The following is an 18,969-nucleotide window of genomic DNA, read 5'->3' as shown; positions in this document are numbered from 1 at the left end:
TGAGGAAAAAGAGAGAAGTGATTTTTGTACAACTGGAGGACGAAACTGAACAAAACTGAAAAATTGACATTTAGCAGGAGCAGCACCTAAAAGGCAAATGTTACAGATTGCCAACAGCAATGACCGCTGCACCAAATAAAATGAAGCCAAAAAGAAACAAAGAATTTTAGTAGAGTACTTTAGTAATAAATGTGTTACCTAAGAATAAAAGGGCGAAAAACCTGATATGTAAACACTAAAATGGGACATTAAGAAGCCAAAACATGTTATACTTGATATGTCCAACAACGTTGGAAAGTTTCTTATAACATCCATTTCGCAACACGAGAACAAAAGTAATCACAGTAACTGTGAGAACAGGATTTATTTGGTTGTGAAGAACATGAAGGCCAGATGACATTTAAAAAAGGTGTGCAAAAGTAATATCTGAACCTCTAATTCATGCTGAGCTTCACGATAATCAACTTCCTGGATGAATGAGTGCAGGAAAGTAGGTTCTGATTTAGTTTGAAAGGATATTGTGTTCCCTGCGAGCCGCGCTGAGCACAAACTGACTACAGCAGCTCTTATTGCTGAAACATTGTGTTCCTGGGAGGCATGTTGACAGAATATGAACCATGAAACACGAATCTTAACAACAAGAGTCATGTCAGCCAACATTATGTGGCCCACACCATTTATAGATCATGTATCCCCGATCTTATATCAAGGGCAGAGTGATAATTTAATCATCACATTGCAGTTAAGACCTTGAAGTTATTCTGAATACATTAAGCACATTCATGTGCTTAATCTCTGTAAATGAGACAATTTTAAGGTCAACAACGTGTCTGTTGCTTTGGCCAAGTGATTCTTTGACGGCATGTGGGCTGAAATCTCTGTGGATGTGTTGGTGACTCAGTTGTGACTAACCGTTCCAAATCAATTGAGGGGAAAAAACATTTAAAAACCTGATATTTAAAGAGAAAAAGAGGTTATTCACATCATGAAAATGTACATTTCACCTGGTGTATCTTGGCTCAACACTTTTAAAAAGAAGCCAAACTTTATTGCCATTGGAGAAAAAGTTGTAATTTTTGAAGTGGTGTGTGTATTAGATGGAGTATTTCTAGATTTAGTTGCCACCCACGATATCTAACTCTTGATCTTACACATAAACACACGCTCACACATTATGGGGGAAGTACGGACAGAAAACATGATTTGTGTATGGATGTCTGGCATGTAAACTTCTGATTTGATGGGTAGATAAAAAACACAGGCCGACACTTATAGATGCTTTTGCATGCGCCCACAGTTTGGCAAAGGAAGCTCAGCAGAGTGCAACAGTTTAATCGAGGGCATTAATCATCCAAAGATAATTAATCCAACCTAAACAAGTTGAAGCTGCCGTGACTGTTAACTGGTGACTCCTAACCAAATGCGTCTGTGGTTGCTCGTAGTGATGGCAGCTGTTAAGAACACAAACAGAACATGCAGCTATCCTCGTAAAAAACTATTATAAATCCATCCTCCTGTGTTTACGATCAAAGCCAAACATTTACTTGAGTTACTACGAGCAACTTTCAGCTGAAAGTCACCAGTCAAATCGTGACTCGGTCGTAATCCTGTCGTATTCTGTCGAATTCGAGTCCGCTGTTGGAAAAATCGTTTCTGACAACTGAACATGCAACAACCGGACATTTTGATGTTTGTGACAGTTTTAATTCGACGTTTACAGCTCGCCAACTCGTCTGGACGGACTGGGCAAAACCTTCCGTTGACAAAATGCGAGCGCTTAATGTCGACGACATTGGCTGTAAAAGGGTCCATTAGCAGCTGTTGGATGCCAGCTCTGAGGGATGCGTGGGCATGTCCTCCTTGGTAAGTGATCAGGTGTTTGACTCTGTCTGGTAGGAAGGAAGTCCTTATTAATGTTGAGGAGAAGGTCGAGGCTCAGCAACCTCAGGCATGCCCGCCCACACACACAAAAACACACACGCTCCCATTCAAAACAGCCAGAACTGCTCTCTCTGTGGTTCATTACTGTAGAAAGGAGCTGGTGTGCGCTTACATGAAAAGTTCTGATTGGGATCAGATATCTACAGCTGCAAAGGTGTTAAGACAAATCCATCAACTTCTTTTCCTGTTTTAACCCACTTTTTATTTTTTTGGGGGGACTTTGTTTTATAAAAATTAACCTGCATTCACTGACGCAAGGTGTAAACACAACAGTGACATATTATCAGGCACCCGAGGGGTCAGCTAAACCCCGGGGAGAGGATCCTCCCACATTGAACGGCCAACCAATCTGACCTGCCGCGTTGCATCTCCTGGGCAGATGCGGACCCCACCCCAAGTGGAAACATAGGCCTATACGGTTAGTTATGACTGTCGGTAGTTCACGAGAAGACTGGATTAGTCATAGCTAATGGTAACTGTGCAAGTTTCTTGTGTATTAAACTACATGTTTGTGTAACAGTTTAGCTCCACACCTTCCTTTTTGTATTAGTTGTTTTCATCCCGTCTCACAAACTATTATATCATTCCAGATCCTGCTTCCCATCTCGTCAGTCCAACTCCCTTCACCTGCCTCTGATCACTCCCTCGTTAGTCCCTCATTACCTTCACCTGGTCTTCATGCCCATCTCACCTGTTGCCCATTCCCTAATTAGTCCCTGTCTACTTAGGTTCCCTCACTTGCACTTGTCCTCTGCCAGATTGTCTTGTGTTTTTCCGACCAAGCCCTCGAGCGTTCCACAGTGTGTTTGATTATTCTGTCTGTTCTGTTCCTGACGACGCTCTCAGTAAAGGATCTCTATTTGCATTATTGTCTCCTGAGTCGTGCATTTGGGTCCACCCTAATCCCATCGTGACAGTTTGAGTTCATTTAGTACATGCGAGCGTGCCTCACTGGCTCACGCAGTTACAGCTAGTAATGCCGCCCCGGACCGACAGCATTGTCACAATTATTATAATTATAGCACTCGACCTTTGGTTCCACCTCAGGTACAAGCTGTTAGCTCTGTCAGCACTTTTGTCGTATAGTTTGCGCCATTAGTTATGAGCCGGTTGACATGTTGAGAGGCAATCGAAATGCTCCCAATTCTGCACCTTGAAGTCCACTTTTCACTAGCTATGTTTTGTTCCCCACCAAATCCTAGAATAAATAGTTCAAGATATACAGCGTTAACTACTGAGCTTTAGAGGTGCTGTCAGGAGGGTTTTGTTACTTTCAGTGCGAGTTAGACGAGCTGCATCAGTTGCAAAGCTAAGCTGAGTGGTGGTATCTTCATTTTTACTTTAAAGACATACGTAGTGGTATACATTTTCTCATCTAACTTTCAGCAGTTAACAGCTCTAAAAACCAAAACAATGAGCTGGAAGATGCTGCAACGCTCCGTAGAGCTGAGGAGAAATGAAGAATTAGGAACCCTTTTACATACAACTTGTGATTAGTGCAGCTTTAAACTCTGTATCTTCAGCAAAAACACTATCATTGTTGAGCTGGTGTGGGAATCCCCCCCGACCCTTCATTGTTGTGGACAGAAATACCAGCGACCTGTGAAATGAACATATCACACCTACACAGCCACTTCACTCCCACCATTAACACTGAACTTTAAAAGGTCTACAGCAGCTCTTTTCCCCCTGTAATTCATCTGCACCACAAAGCTCAACTCTCCTCGGGGACAGTGTAATATAAACATATTCAGCATGCCTCAGTATTTCCAAAGCCACCCACATAAGCCATACACCATCTAAAAGAAAGGGGGATGTAGGTCTGAATCAGTGTCGCTTTATTTACAACTCTTACAAAACAAACTTTTAAAAGCTAATTTCTTTTTGCTCACGCAGTGGCGAGGCAATGAAAGCCTGGCCTTATGTTACAGGGTTGCCAGACCGTGGGCAGCACAAAACCAACAGTTGTGAACTCTGCCTTCCTTCCTTTGCTTTACAAGGGGATGCAGATTGGAGAAATATGTTGGCTGTTGTGAGCAAATCCGCTTCATGGATTTAGACTGTTGGAAAAACCACAGTCAGACAGAAAACAAGCCGCCTGGCCAGAACCCATGTTTGAATTACACTCTGTGTTGACTTATCTGCTGCCCGGAGTATGTAATCAAATGTCTAATGGACTCACTGTTCATTAGTGAATTAACACTTTTGAACATTTACATCATCGACGCCGAGCACATGTTTTCAATTTATGAAAGAAAAAGTGTTTTGCTTCAGAGGGTGGGGATATTTTTCTCTGCGTGAACCCAATCTGAAAAAGAATGAATTACAGACCCACTTTCTTTAAAACGGTGCCTTGTAAAGATTTAAAGGAAACATGACTGACAATTCTTAAGGACCAATCCATAATTGGGATACTGCGACCTGTGTTGAAATTACATCATCTCTAACAAATCACAAGCTCAGTGTCCTTCTCACAGCTCCACGGACAGAAGGTGACGTTTGACCTATATGTTGTGCGCATTTACTGTACATGTTGCACATGTTTATAGTGGTACAGTTATACAATCATATATAAAAGTAAAACACAACTCTCTCACTTTACTGTCAGACATACAATACGTTATAGTTAAATTATATTTGTATTTTTCCTTGTTTTCATTTAATTTGTTTGTTTAGTTAAGGTATTTTATGTTTTCGTCAAGTGTCTGTTTTTAAGAGTTATTTCACTGCATTTATGTTCGAATAGAGCCATTTTAACCGTAAAAAAAGAAGCTTGTTAACAGTGTTATTTCTAGTGTAGATCTGAAGAGCCGTAGATATTCCTTAAATAGTGTCCTCTCATATTTAAAGTGCTGCTCTAATTTATTGTGTCTCACAAGAAAACATAATTTTGATGATAGAGCAAATTACATTTTAAAAGTCTGTCTGTCTATGTTTGGTGAAGTCTACGCTTGGTGATGTCTGAACAATATGTGGCCTTCTGTAAAAGAGCGTGGTGTAATTGTTCACCACATTTGACTATTTTAGCTTTATAAACCAACTGGAAAGTATTTTCAATAAAATAACAAATCCCATCTTTGAATATTACAGATGTAACGGTTCCTTTTACGAAGAGACGTCTGCGAGACCACACACTGAAAAATACCAAATTATAATAAATGATCAAAGATGACATATCCCTCTATTTAGCACCAGTGAGTCTGGCTCCTTCTTTGCGACAGCCACACAACTTAAATTGTGCTTCGTTTCTCTTTCCCAGCAGCTGCTGCAGTGCCCCAGTTTCATTGTATTGTTTCTCATCTTGTTTTTCAAGATTTCACCAGTAAGATGAATTATCCAACTTTTGTGGCACAAACACATCCCAGACATCCTTAAAAGTTTTATTTCCTCATTCAATTATTTAAATTTTTAAAATGTATTCTTGAATGACTAATCGTTGCGTCTATGAATAATAAATAGTCAGGACTTATTTTTAAATGCCCAAGATTGTAGAAGTTGTAGTGAACTTACTTACCAAAGAAATTCAAAACCCAAAGAAATCCAGTTGTCGATACTGCAAGACAAAGAAAAGCAGCCAATTGTCACATTTGATAAACTGGAACAAAAAAATATTTGCTTGAAAAATTCATTTATAATAAATAAATAAAATATCAGCTAATCTATAAATCAACTATTTGTTCCACTACAAGTTTATCAATTCATTACTTTTACTCATGTTGGATTTAAGACCACCACTCAGACTAAATGTACATACTATATTTTTTAAATTCTTGCTAAATAATGTAGGAAAATGGTTTGAGACTTCCTATTCTCTTGATACCCTTTCATGGTCACACAGCGTTAACAAGTGCACAGTGTTCTCCAGTTCCCCTGCAGCAGCAGAAAAGTGAGCGGTATAAACTGAGGCAGGAGAGCGCCGTGCCAGTCACCGTGGGCCTGGTGAGCACAAAGCGGGTGGCCCCGCTTGACGCAGGATAAGTCTGTCCAGAGGCTGCCTTCAGCATCCGTGTCTGTCTGCCAAGCACTGCTAGCATGTCCCAGGGCAGGCTGGAAGGACAAGACCGCTCAACAAGGCCTCTGCATTGAGTGCAGTCCATTTAAAATAACCTATGGATAAATAAATACAGGACCTAAGTTCCCTGTACAGTAATTGGTCAGGAAACCAACAGAGACAAGCTCGTTTACAGTAAATGGATCAGCTTTGAGCTGGTGAAGTGCACTTGGCTCACACTGTGCATTATAACGATTTGGAAATTTCAAGTGAAGCTTTTTTCTCTCTCTTCTCTCTAAGGGGAAACACAACTTTCTGTGTGTCAGAGCACAAGTAAATATAGAATGATGTTAAATATAGAAACATTACAGCGAGTGCTTATAGATGACGTAAGAGCAAATTAACACGTAGGCCTACAAAAAAAATATTACTTTTTAAAAAACTTTTCAAGGACATGCAGAAACATGTTCACTCTCCCTCATATATACACACACACACACACACACACACACACACACACCCAAACCCCCACACACAGAAACACACACAGTGGTTAGTTTGGCCAACCTTGTTGACCCACTGGCTTAGCTGTGGTTGCACGCTGGACGCAAAGCACTCATTAACGATTTGAGCCTGCTCTTCACTTATGCAAACAAACAGACTCGGCTCGTCATTACCGTAACACCATGTGTGTGTGTGGTCTTCTCAATCAGACCTCTATTGATTCTTCAATTTTCACAGAGACCGAGGCGACTTAAAACGGCACGGCTTGTCAAGCGTGAAAAAGACGCGCGGCACGCAGACTTGTGGCATGTTTTCAAAGCGCTTGACACACTAGCGGACACATTGTTTTCATCAGCCTCAACTACTGCACAGTAGTTGCTGCAGCGGGCAGAAGTCTGTTCCACAGGCGATGCCACGGCATCACCACAAGCCACAAAACACCACCGTTTTATGTTGCGTGTAAAACGCCATCATAACCGAGAGCGCTTAGCCCGCTACACCATCTCCACTTTCTCCCCTCAGACAGAGCTATCTTTACATGGACGAGCAGTGCATGAGTCTGAATGTGAGCTCTGCTGTGTGTGTGGCTTGGCAGCAGGGTAGAAGTTTATGGTAATGTTTTGGGTGATAGGTCAGCGGCAGGAGGGTGGCGGCCATTGGTGGTGGCTGTGTGGTAACTATGTGGGGTTTCAGACTGTGTTTAGCTGGTCTGGGGTCTGCCTCTGAGGTAAGGAGAGTGAGAGGGGGGCATCAGACATGGGGCAGCTTGTGGTTTAGGTTGGGGGGGGGGGGGGGGGGTTAAGGGTTACGGAATAAGCCCCCCCCCCATCCTCAGAGCCCAGAGGACAGGGCCACTGCAGAGAGGCTGGCCACAGTCAGACACCCAACCATAAACATCTGCCAAGAGAGAAATGCTAATGTGGTGGCCACCTTATATGGCCAGGTCAAAGACTTGGGCTCTGGACTTGTTTTTCTGCTTTTTGAATCACTCTAAATCTCATCTTGGGCATGATCAAACGCACAGTTTAATCATAAGAGGAACAATATTAATGGTTTTCACCAGAAACAAGCTCCAACATTGAATAGATGAGTGTAAAAACACTCCGGTTCAGATGAGCTGGGCAGGAATCATTTCTTCTTAGAAATACAATTTACAGGCAAAATGTCCAGTGGCAGATATTTCCTGCCTGAAATATAATGATTTAATGTACCTGTGCTCTAGACTGAGTACAACATGCTTTTGTCCTAGTAGGACTTCCCCGACTCACTGTCTCCAGGAGCTTGACATTTATGGTCAATGCTGAAAAAGAATCTAGTTATAAATATGAAATCAGCCTCAAAGCGCTACCTGTGGAGGATTATCATATATCAAGCAGTAGAAACAGGAACAGACAAATCTTGCAGCTACTTTCAGATCAAGTAAATGCGTGACGGAGGAGGGCCTGTTTGGGTAACCCTGAGCAGGAATTAGGTAATGTTCAGGATGTATGCCTCTTAAAGTGTGGAGCAGTGACCCTTCTCTGACATCCTGACTAAACTGTTCATTGTCCATTGTGGCTCTCAAAAACTAAAAGTCTGCTTTTACAGTTGGAAACATTGACTCAAAACTTGTAAATTTAAATGTGTGCAATATAATGAATGTGAACATGTAATGGCGTACTAAAAATTATTGTTTTTAACTGAGAATTATGTTCTTTCAATAGTTCAGAGCAAACAGGATTCCTTTTCAATTATTTAAACATTATAAAGCTGAAACGGACTCTTAATTGAATATTTGAATTAGAGGAAATTAATTGCCAACTATTTTGAGAATATTCCTGATACACATTCATCATTGCCAGCTGCTCCAATATATTTATAAGAATATATACATTGGAAATGTAATCAATATTTACATTGGAAATATAATCAATATACATTGGAAATATAATCATTCTCATTATACAAATATAAAATATGTTGTTTCGCCAAGAATCTAAAACTCCAAACCTGCTTCCTAGCTTATTATAAAGCTTTCCATAACATCTCATGGTCTTCGACAGATGGAAGTGGTCTGAAAATATGAAAAAATCTGAACACGTGTTTGAAACACTGGTCTGTTTCAGATAAATAAACAAAGTAAGTAACCATTTACAGCCCCACACACATATAACAGCCTGGCTTAGTGATTACATTCTTAAGAATGAATTGATGGAAACATTAAAACAATTGATTTCCATTTCTAGAGTTTTCCATCTAAATACATCACTGATTAAACAAAGGCACTGGAAGTCTACAAAATGTTAAAGCTATTTGATGAAGAGCTCTTTTCTGCCACTGATGATTTCACGTCCAAATTTAGCGAGACACATTTTAAGCAACAATAAACCACCAACCGAAAAGAAAACAGAGAGCATCAATTTAAAATTTCATCTCCTGAGCTTTTATGAGAAAAAGAAACGCTGCCCGAGTAGGAGAGCTGTTGAAAATAGCTGAACCAGAAGAAGGTAAAAGACAAATAAAGAGCATTCCTTGGAAGACAGTTATGATTGGAAGGTGTGAATGATTAGAAGAAGAAAAAACTCCTCCAACTCCCCACAATACGACATTATGAAGAATGCCTCAAATGAATTTGGTGAAACGGCCCATACAATAACTCATCGTTGAAAAACCATTATGAGGGGAAAGTAACTCTGCAGAAGTCATTTTTCAAGTGAGGTTTTCCAGGATAACAAACCTGAAGTTCTCATGTGAACAAATGGCCAAGCGATCAAAGCCCTTAGTACATCATAAAGGGACCATTATCAAATAAACTGTATAACCTTGGATTCTGTTTTTTGCAGATAAATCTATGGTTCCAGATGATAATTTAGGTGTTCTATAAATTCATTGAATGTCATGTTTAACATAGTCGCCAGTGAATACTTATTTATTTAGACTTTGGATGTTTTTATTTTACATGCCTTCACCAGAAGGTTAAAATGTCACTTTCGGCTGGGATATAGTTCAGAAAGAGGAGTGGCGCAAAATAGTAATACAAAAAAATAGTAACTTGTGTGGGTATTACTGTAACACTGACTAATGTACATGCCCAGTACATGGTGACTCTGAATTGTTACCCGACAACAAAAGCAGGAACTGTTGCTGCAACTAACACTAAGACGTATGACATAATTGGGTGAGCCAATAAGAGGCAATGGGTACAGCACATCCAAAAATAGATACTAAAGTCTAACATTATAAATGAAATAAAGGTCTTTCTCTGGATGCAGAGAGAGAGAGAGAGTTGGATGCTTGCAAGAGGAGGGTGGGTGAATACGTTTTGAATGTGTGAAGTAGGTGCAGTGTGAAAAGGATGAAAATCGGACAGGAGTACTGTTCTGTGTTGAGAGTGCAATTTAGCATGAATCAAAAGCAGCTTTCCTGGCTCCTGTTCCCTTCGCTGCTGTCTGCCAGGAAATGGGATTTTTTTTTGGAAATATTTTTTTGCAGGTAAAGTCTTTGCAGAATGGAATAAAATGAGGTATTTTTTTCCCTCCCGAATGTTAAAGTGTTCGAAGTTTGAGGCAGACTCGCTGGAAACCAAAGAAAGCTGAGTTTTGGAGACAGCAGGGGGGTCTGCCATATATTTGCCCCAGCCCCAAACCCCTTCTGGACCCCTTGCTGAATTGAATCATGACTGCTTGTAAAATACTGAGCCCTCTATTAAGTAATTTACCACCAACTGGTCTACAGTCTAGCCTGAAGTGATTCTACTAATCATCACTGCTCACAGAAATAATTTATGGGTTTTATTCATGAGGAGTAATGCAAGTTATTCCATCCAGTAAAACAGTGTAAGTAGGTGCAGTAACCACATAAATGACTCTGGATTTTTGAATGGACTGTATTCATCTTGAACAGCTCACGAACAATTTTAACTTTGAATACCTACAAAAAAAGGCAAAGACCCAGTGTATCTATGCTCCACTGGAAATGTTGCAGTATTGCATTACAATAATAAAACAGGTAAGACTGGGAATATTCAGCAATAAACAAACTCCTAAACTTAAAAAACCTTAAACATATTAAATGGAAAAATGAAAAGTCTGAGGCTATAAATAAAAAGTTACCGTGGTGCTTTCTTTGAGCTACATGCTAACATCCTTCATAACAATAAGGTAACATGCTGGCATTCAGCAGGTTTAATGTTAAACATATTCACCATTATAGTTTAGCGCATTATCATGCTAATATTTTCTTGTTGGCACTAAACACAAAGTACAGGTAAAAGCAGATGGAAATGCCATTAGTTTTGTATTTGATCATAAACCAAAGTATTAGAAATGTTGACCTGAGGGATCACAAAAATTATAATAAACCTTTCAGAGAGTAACATCAAATATTATAGTAATCCATGAAATAGTTGTTGAGACATATCACTCAAAACTACACATGCCAAACTCCTGGTGGCGCTGGGGGAAAAGTATCCATTTTTCATGAATCAGCGAACTCTGTGACCTGTGGACGGCGTTACAAGAAAAGTCGTGAGATCGTAAAATTCATCAGAATTCAACCTCCGGGGACCTCAACTTTTGCAGAAAGTTAAACTCAACCTGCCGGTGGCACAAAGTGAAGCAGGGGATCACCAAAGCCAGGAGGGTTGATCCTCTGGGGATCGTGACAGTCTGGACACAATGCCAAGGCGATGCAGCAAATGTGTCATGATACATTTCAGTCTGACTAAATAGGGGGACAGACCAGCGCTGATAACCCTAGAGCCACATCACTAACGTGGCTCAACCCTGGTGTTGATTCAAATCAAGAGAACAATGGTAGGACGGAGGCAGAATTTCCTTGCAAAAGTACTTAGTGCATCAGCACAGACTGTACTATTTCTCTTCCACTGATAGGTCATGACCTAGAAATGAATCACAACATTTAACTGGTTTGAGAACAATCTGCTGCCAGACCTAAATTAACTCGAACCGCAACTGAGGGACTCGTGTTCTTGTTGTTATCTCTCATTTTAGTTCAATTATATTTTCCTGAGGGATAATTTTGAACACACTCCAGGAGAACATGTCCGTGTTGTACCGATCATGAAAGATGGGGAAATAATTTGCCAATTGTTAAATTCAAGATCACAAAGTGGAGCAACATATGGCGTTCGGTTCAAGGAAAATGTTTCAGATCAAACATTGCAGGCTGAAATGGATGTTGCATTGGACAAGGCATGTTTAACCACGATAGCAGTCTCTCAGGACGGTAACAGTCTGTCGGTTTGTCAAGGACTTCAGCTTATGCTTGAATATTTTAACAAATGTGGGACATATTGCCATGAAATATTGTATGTATATTTATAATATTCTTTTCACAAGCTAGGAACAGCACTCAGCACTAGCCTATTTATCTATTTATTAACCTCTGCCCTCTTCTTTTTTATGTTGATAACCTGTTTAAAAAAAAACTGTACTTAATACTGTACATTCTACCACCATATGTTCAGTGTTTTTTTTAATATGTATTTGTCTTCTTCTTCTTATTATTATAGTGTGTTAGTACCTCTGTTGACTCGGAGAGCCCTGCAAAACAATTCCAATGTGTCTGGACTGTTGGTCTACGCACAAATGGCAAATTAACAACCTTGAACCTTGAACCTTGTATGTTCCACTCAGGACAAATCAGAAATTTCAAACTGGACCAATACTTGAAAATAATTCCCTGTTCAACTGTATAAAACATTAGAAGATACAGAAAAATCGCCCTGCCCTTGCTGCACATTCTTCCACACTTGGTCATGTAGTGCTGTCAATCAATGTGCTACTAAAAATACAGGTGAGCCACACACGAGCTGCCGTCAGACTGCCGACCTGAAATGTTTGTTTTTAGTAAATTCGACATGCTCGAGACTGGTTTCATCACCTACACATAAACAGTGAACATGGGATTGTATATGGCCGCCTCAATGCAAAGTTCTCCACTTTCTTTATTAGCTGGATATGAGAGATACCTCAGAGCCCACTGTAACCATTCGGTGGTGAGCTGGTTTGCTGAGGCAGAGTGGAGGTGAATTGAATGGTCTGCAGTGAGAAGCTGTGGGTTGGGTTTCTCTGAGGTTATGGTCATTCTCCCCTGGGAATGTGGTTGAGCCTGGCTGTTTACTTTGGAGTAACTCTGCCCCTCCCCTTATGCACTCTGCTTGGTAACCCATGATTACCTCCATTGGTGGACACCTGTCATTTTTTGACCTCTTTATGATTAAATAATTAGTGGACTTTATTTAGTGCAAATTGATTCAAATTGAACTGTTGTAAAGTATACTCTTTGTTGTGGGGTGTTGTGGATGTTGTGTGGGTGCTAGCTTGTTGTCACAGCAGGTGTGTGTGAAGGGATGGGGATGGGGAGAGGGAGAGAGGGAAGGGTGTTAGGACTGGACTTAATGGGTAGGGGCTAAGGTAGTGCCTTCTTCACCCAAAGAGGAGTTTGACTTTCTCACTGTGCCTTTCTCAGACAGACCCACACAGAGCTGGACTGTAAAACCCCTCTCCGCTCTGCTCTCCGGCTGCGGCCACCAGAGAAGATGCTTCATCATTACTCTTCATGAGATTACTGCAACACTGGGTGGAGTGGCAGCTCTGCAGCTGATGGGCTGCTGCTGCTGCTGCTCTTTCCATCTTTATCTCTCTTTCAATTGGGACGCTGGGGAGAAATAAATAGCTCAACCCACCCTGTTGGGAGGCAAATGAATGGAGCCGAGTGAAGGGGGATTTCCCCAGGCTGCCTGCTCACCGATCTGGACACACGTTTTGAACTGGCCAGGTTCTATTTGGAAGAATCATTTTTCTTTTTACTTTGTAAATCATTTTTTGCAACGAGCTCATCTCTTATTATCTTGCAGACCGACCTTTTTGTGGATTTCACTGTAAATATGTAAGTCAAAGTTTCTCTTTTACTTTAATAAACTGTTTGTTGGCACAAGTAAAGCTGCCATGAACAACTGACGTACTCAGGAGCGGTGTCGTTTTTCAGTTTCCGACACTGCTTCTGACAATCTATTGAAGAGAACTTTACTTTATTCATTGAAGTGACTGATGTACTATTTCTTGTGTTCTTCAGATTTTGGGCTTAAGGATGTGCTCTATAGTCATGCTTCATCAGTGGAGTCTGGCTGTGTTCTTGCTGTGCTTCCCAGTGACTCTTGATGGGAGACCAGTTGCTGCAGTTAGTAGCAGAATGTGAGTTATCCTTTATATACATTTTGATGACAATAGAAAAGTGACAAAAATGTTAGGCAAAGTGGAGCTTGAAAAGGGAAAACTAGTGAATACTTCAAATAACTGAGGCACTACGTTTGAAAGATTCTTGTTTGGATTAGAAAATACATCCACAGTTGATTAATCAGATTAAATCAAAAAGGTACGGGAGGTTTTCTCTGTTTCAACTCTGTCTTTTTGGGGTCTGGACTTCAGATTAGTGATGGCTCTAACACACTTGTTTATGCTGCCACCTACTGCAACTGAAGTGTTCTGGTCTCTGACCACATTTCAACTTCCATGTCTTCCAACACTGCTCCACAAATGTTAAAGTTATATAGTTGTGGATAACTTTGAAATGAGGACTTCTGGTTTAATTATCTCACTGATAATCAGAAAAGAAAAATAGATTTTTGACAGATTTAGGGAAAAGTTAACTTTGTGTTGCAAAATGCACGTTTAGGATTTATCTATTAGCTTTATTGCAACCTCCATCGTTAATCTGACTACATTTTTCTCTTCATTTTCATGCATTAAGGAAGAGGTCAGTGAGCCACGCCCAGCTGATGCACGACAAAGGCCGCTCCCTGCAGGAGTTCAAGCGCCGCATGTGGCTGCAGGAGCTGCTGGAGGAGGTGCACACAGCCGATGAGCGAGTTCTCCCTGTGCAGAGCAGAACCCAGAGCCAAACATTCAGCGGGAATGCCCTGCATGAGAAGCCTCCAGGGGCCACAAAGAACCTCCCTGACCGGTTCAGGCTGGACAGAGAGGGCCCTAACCTGCCACAGGAGACCAACAAGGCTCTGGCTTATAAGGACCAGCCACTTAAAGTGGCCACCAAGAGGAAAAAAAAGGCGAGGTTAGGCCGACGTAGAGAGAGTGACAAGAAGCGGAGGCGGGCACGGTCCGTCACAACAAAGGAGCCACGAAGGCGGCAGTGCCCCGGCAAAGAGACTCCCAGTAGCCTTTGAATGGTACTGCACTAAGACACTGACGTCGGTTCAGCTCGACTGGGATCTGAGAGACTCTACTCACGGCTGACTCAGTCACTTCATATTACGCCCTGGGTTTGTTCTTGTATGATAACATTTTGCTGTGTTTATATTTTTGATCACAACGTTTTTTGTGTGAATTATCTTCATAACATCTTCTTAGGTCCATATTTATTTTTGGAACATCTGTAGGAATCTGTAACTTCGACTGACTTCAAAACAAAGCCATATGTTGTCATCTCTAACCAACTGTGTGCACGAGTTGATCATAGGAGGAAATATTTATTGCCTGAAAATGATGCAACTTCTAAAAATTGAGTGGTCTACTTTTGTTTGGCTCCATGTTGACTATCGTGAACTTAGTTATTGTACATACAAACGGTTCACTGCAAACATCTGTTCGAACTGTCTTTCCATAATTTATTTCACTTTGAATGTGTGTATTTATTTTGTGAATGTATCATGGTGCTGCTGACTAAATTCCATAATGCACTTTAGTTATATCCTGTACATGTTCTTTTGTGGTTGAGTTCAATGTTGATGTTTCTTTTTGATGGTTCTGCTTTCCTTTCCCAACTTAGATTCCCCAGGGACTTGTAACTTATTGGATGCTTCATCAAATCCACTCCCACCATTTCATATTATAGTATATTTTTATAGAACAAGCCAAAATCAGGGTCTCTCAGACTCATTTAATGTTCTTCACCATGCACTGAGGGCATACTGTACATGTTTCCAGTTAATCAAAAATTAAAAGTGTAACCATTAGAATATATTTTATTCATGGTGTCTCTGTTCACAAGTCATATGTGGCTCAAGTGTGCAACTCCTGATTTATGATAGGAAATGAAGTTACTGCGAGGACATTTTCATCAGCGTTACCGATAACACCATAGTTCTACAAGAAAAGATATTTGTCTATGACTACTGCTACTCTCTCTGCTGAGCAGACACGTCAGTATATACATCGGAGCTATGCAGACATCAGCTTGGTATTTTACGAATTAAAAGTTGTGTATTTCATGAATGTGGGCACTAAAGTGGACAAGTAGGCAAATGTAATCGGTGTATGCCTGAACACCGTTAACGACTACTGCAGCAAGCCGAAAGACAGGGAGAGATAAAATAAAATACAGATATTTAGATTATAGGTTGATCCCTTTTATGGATTTTTAAGTAAATAAAAAATGATAAACATTACTTAGATCGACATTTGTGATAGTATAATAGATGTCATAATACAAGACGATTTATTGGTCACGAAAATAAATAGTTAGCCTAGTTGTAAACCTAAAGTCAGAACTTCTTCACCCTCCCATGATTGCATTTCAAATTATAAGGATGATATACTCCATTGGAAATACATAGAGTATGATAACAAAACAGACTAATCTGCAGTATGGTCAGTTAACCATTTTATCCCTAAAATCTTAAATTGATTATGAAGAGAGCTGGAGGCCTCTTCATGAAGTGGCTAAAAATAATAAAGGGGAAACGGGGGGACCGTGAGTTTAATCCCCAGTAGATATCGGTCCTGATGAAATGTCTTTGTGAAAATCTTGAGGTCCAGGTTTGTGTATTTCATCATGCTATTTAGCCTTACTTAGAGCTCTAGTGAAATAAATAAGACATTCAAGATTTGGGTTGAAACAAGTTTTTTAACCTAACGATTAAAAAGAAAATATCAATGTCAATATTTTCGCTGACTTTTGGGCGCGAACAAGAGCACAATGAAGCCGTTAATGTCCCATTTGAGAACATGTGGCATCTTTAGCGGCTGCTGACTGAAGGCAGAGACACTGGTAATGGAGGGGTTAGCAAATGCATCAGCTATATCCTGTGCTAAGAGCAGCAGTATACACAAAGGCCATTAGCCGACACAGAGTCATAAATGCTGTGGAAAGCCTGATAAAGCCGGTGTCAGGAGCCTGGAGCTCACATCGAAGAAATCAATCAAACAATGGAGAGAGACAATAATATCTCCAGAGAAGGGGAGAAAAAGGAATCGTGATCAATGGATTTGTCCCTTTTTCTTTAGAGTGCTAATTATTTTAATATATTTTATACAGTGTACATGAAATCACCTAAAACAAAGAGGCTTTATAGATCAGGAAAGGTCAGTACAACATTTACAAACAGAAACAGTCGATATAGGGTATTTGTATAGTTCTAAAAAGGCTGATATAGTCCGACAAAAGGTTCACTATGTCGAGTGTAACTGTAACTAAAAGACTAAAGACACACATAGATACTCCTATAACAAAACAGGCATGTGTAGTATATCACCGTTTCCTGAGCAGCTGGTCTGAGGTTGTTTCTCTTTAAACCAAGTCAACCAGAATAAATTTGACCCAAGTGATGTTTGCCTTTCTTCCCTCCACATTATCCCATCACACTTGGTAATGAGTCCTGAGAGGCTGCCACCTCTCCCTTTGTCAGTCCAGTTTAACAGGATGGACGCCATTGAAATAGAAGCTTTTGAGGATAGCTAACTCACAAACATGAACCTGAAAATACCACTGGAACGATGACGGTGAGTACCTCCACATGATGAACTTCTACACTGGGCACTATTTTAGTACGACACACACACCTGTGCTCGTTATTTACACTATCTGTTGAAATATACAGCAGTGTAAGAAGAGTAGCTGGCAAAATGTTGATTAAATAAAGTGTTGTATCTAAGCAGACAAACATATTGCTGTTGCTATGTAAAAGCCATGTACCTTATATTTGATATTGCATCATGTGTTTTGGTGGCATTAGCCTTTCAGATACTATTTGATAAACTTAAAAAGTAATTTTGGTTATGCGAGAAAGAAAGCTGACATGTTACACAAATGTAACTTTGCTCTTTCACACAAATAGAGCAACAATAAAACAAAAATATTTTTGATATTTTGTCAATTAAACTATGTTTTTATTTCTTTCAGACCCCAATATGATGTTTTTTGGCTTGCTTTTTAAATAATAGTCTAAACCCCCCAAAATATTAAGTTCACTATCACAACTAACAAAGAAACAAAAAAAAAGCTTAAAAACCTGGACCCTGCAAAACTTCAGATTTGTTGTTGAAACAATAGATTTGTCAATCAACTAATCTCAAACATAAAATAATGAGTTTGTGTTCTTATATTTGAAAGGTGATGTCGAGTCAGCGATAATATGGCTGTTCCCAATACCTACGTGCTGATCTTTGCCTGTATCTGTGGAGTGATCCTGTGCATTGGGCTCTGTGCCAACCTGCTGGTCTTCTCTTTGTTTGCAAAGTACAACACTTTGCGCAAGAACCGCCTCGACATCCTCCTTCTCAGTATGACTCTGGCCGACTTCCTCACCCTCCTGCTTATCCCCTTCACCTTGCACTCTGCCATCAGTTACTCCTGGCCTCTGGGTGACACATCCTGCAAGGTCTACCAGTTCCTGCTGGCCTTCAGCCTCGCGGCCAGCACCTACTCGCTGTGTGCCGTGTCCGTGACCCGTGCCATGATAATCACCAACCCGTACCAGCCGCCAACCATGGACCTGGTCATCCTCATGTTTGTCTTGGTCTGGGCCCTCAGCTTCTTCATCAGCCTGCCACTGCGAATGTTTGCCACCAAAGAGAGCTTGGGCCCAAGCCTGGCCAACTTCACCTTCTGCCTTCCAACCATTCATGAGCACCACTACCAAGTAGTGGTGAGCCAGTTTGTTCTTTACTATTTTGTTCCAATGCTGGTCATCGCCTTTAATTATGTCCGACTGGCTGTTTTTCTCCACAAGAGCCCTGTAATGTCGGTGTCCAGTGCCAGGAACACCCGCCGTGCCTCTGTCATGGTGTTCTTGGCTGCTGCTACCTTCTCAGTGTGCTGGCTGCCTGGTTATGTGCTGGAGCTGTGCGTGTACCTGGGGCAGTATCGCCATGGACAGGCTTGGGAGATATTTTACTTCATCTGTACTGTGCTGCAGTACCTGCACCCCTGTGTCAACCCTGTGCTCTACGTGCTGCTGTCAAAGCGCTACCGCCACAGGAGGGCAGCCTGGCTCTTCAGCTGTAACAGGAACAGAGTGCAGCCACAGGTCATCAGCATCACCACAGACAGTATTTAAATACAGCTGAGCAGTGAGTTGGTGGCATTTAGGGACACCCTTTTATATTTATTGGTCCTACAAATCAATTGCTTTTGTTTGCAATAATATATTATTGGACGTGGTCAATAACATATTATTGTAAACAATTACACACAATATGTTTGTGATTATTTTACAGAATTTACCTACATATTTGTGGTATAAATGTTCAAATCAGAAGACAGGTAAAATAATGCATGCTTTAGGATTTATTTTT

At 40.7% G+C, this 18,969-nt stretch overlaps 2 protein-coding genes across 2 annotated transcripts; both read left to right on the top strand.

Annotated features, from left to right (window-relative positions):
* Positions 1-13,064: 13,064 nt before the first annotated feature.
* On the top strand, positions 13,065-15,139 carry pthlhb (parathyroid hormone-like hormone b). Its single transcript, XM_056417171.1, has 3 exons — positions 13,065-13,327; positions 13,514-13,632; positions 14,189-15,139. Exons 2-3 carry the CDS (start codon positions 13,529-13,531, stop codon positions 14,619-14,621), a joined length of 537 nt encoding a protein of 178 aa, XP_056273146.1. The 5' UTR covers positions 13,065-13,327; positions 13,514-13,528; the 3' UTR covers positions 14,622-15,139.
* Positions 15,140-17,807: 2,668 nt separating this feature from the next.
* LOC130194958 (galanin receptor 2a) lies at positions 17,808-18,731 on the top strand. Its single transcript, XM_056416186.1, has one exon. The coding sequence runs from the start codon at positions 17,808-17,810 to the stop codon at positions 18,729-18,731; it is 924 nt and encodes a 307-aa protein (XP_056272161.1).
* The last annotated feature ends 238 nt before the right edge of the window (positions 18,732-18,969 follow it).

This window comes from Pseudoliparis swirei, chromosome 6 (assembly GCF_029220125.1).
Source record: "Pseudoliparis swirei isolate HS2019 ecotype Mariana Trench chromosome 6, NWPU_hadal_v1, whole genome shotgun sequence".
Taxonomy (NCBI): Eukaryota; Metazoa; Chordata; class Actinopteri; order Perciformes; family Liparidae; genus Pseudoliparis; species Pseudoliparis swirei.
Note: the sequence above shows the minus strand (reverse complement) of the source record. Positions and strands in the feature narration are given on the sequence as shown.

What these genes read in the sequence shown, in the direction of transcription:
- pthlhb (XM_056417171.1), top strand. Translation starts at nt 13,529, where the DNA reads ATGTGCTCTATAGTCATGCTTCATCAGTGGAGTCTGGCTGTGTTCTTG. An exon ending in GCTGCAGTTAGTAGCAGAAT is followed by an intron (nt 13,633 to 14,188) that starts GTGAGTTATCCT and finishes TCATGCATTAAG; the next exon opens with GAAGAGGTCAGTGAGCCACG.
- LOC130194958 (XM_056416186.1), top strand. Translation starts at nt 17,808, where the DNA reads ATGGCTGTTCCCAATACCTACGTGCTGATCTTTGCCTGTATCTGTGGA.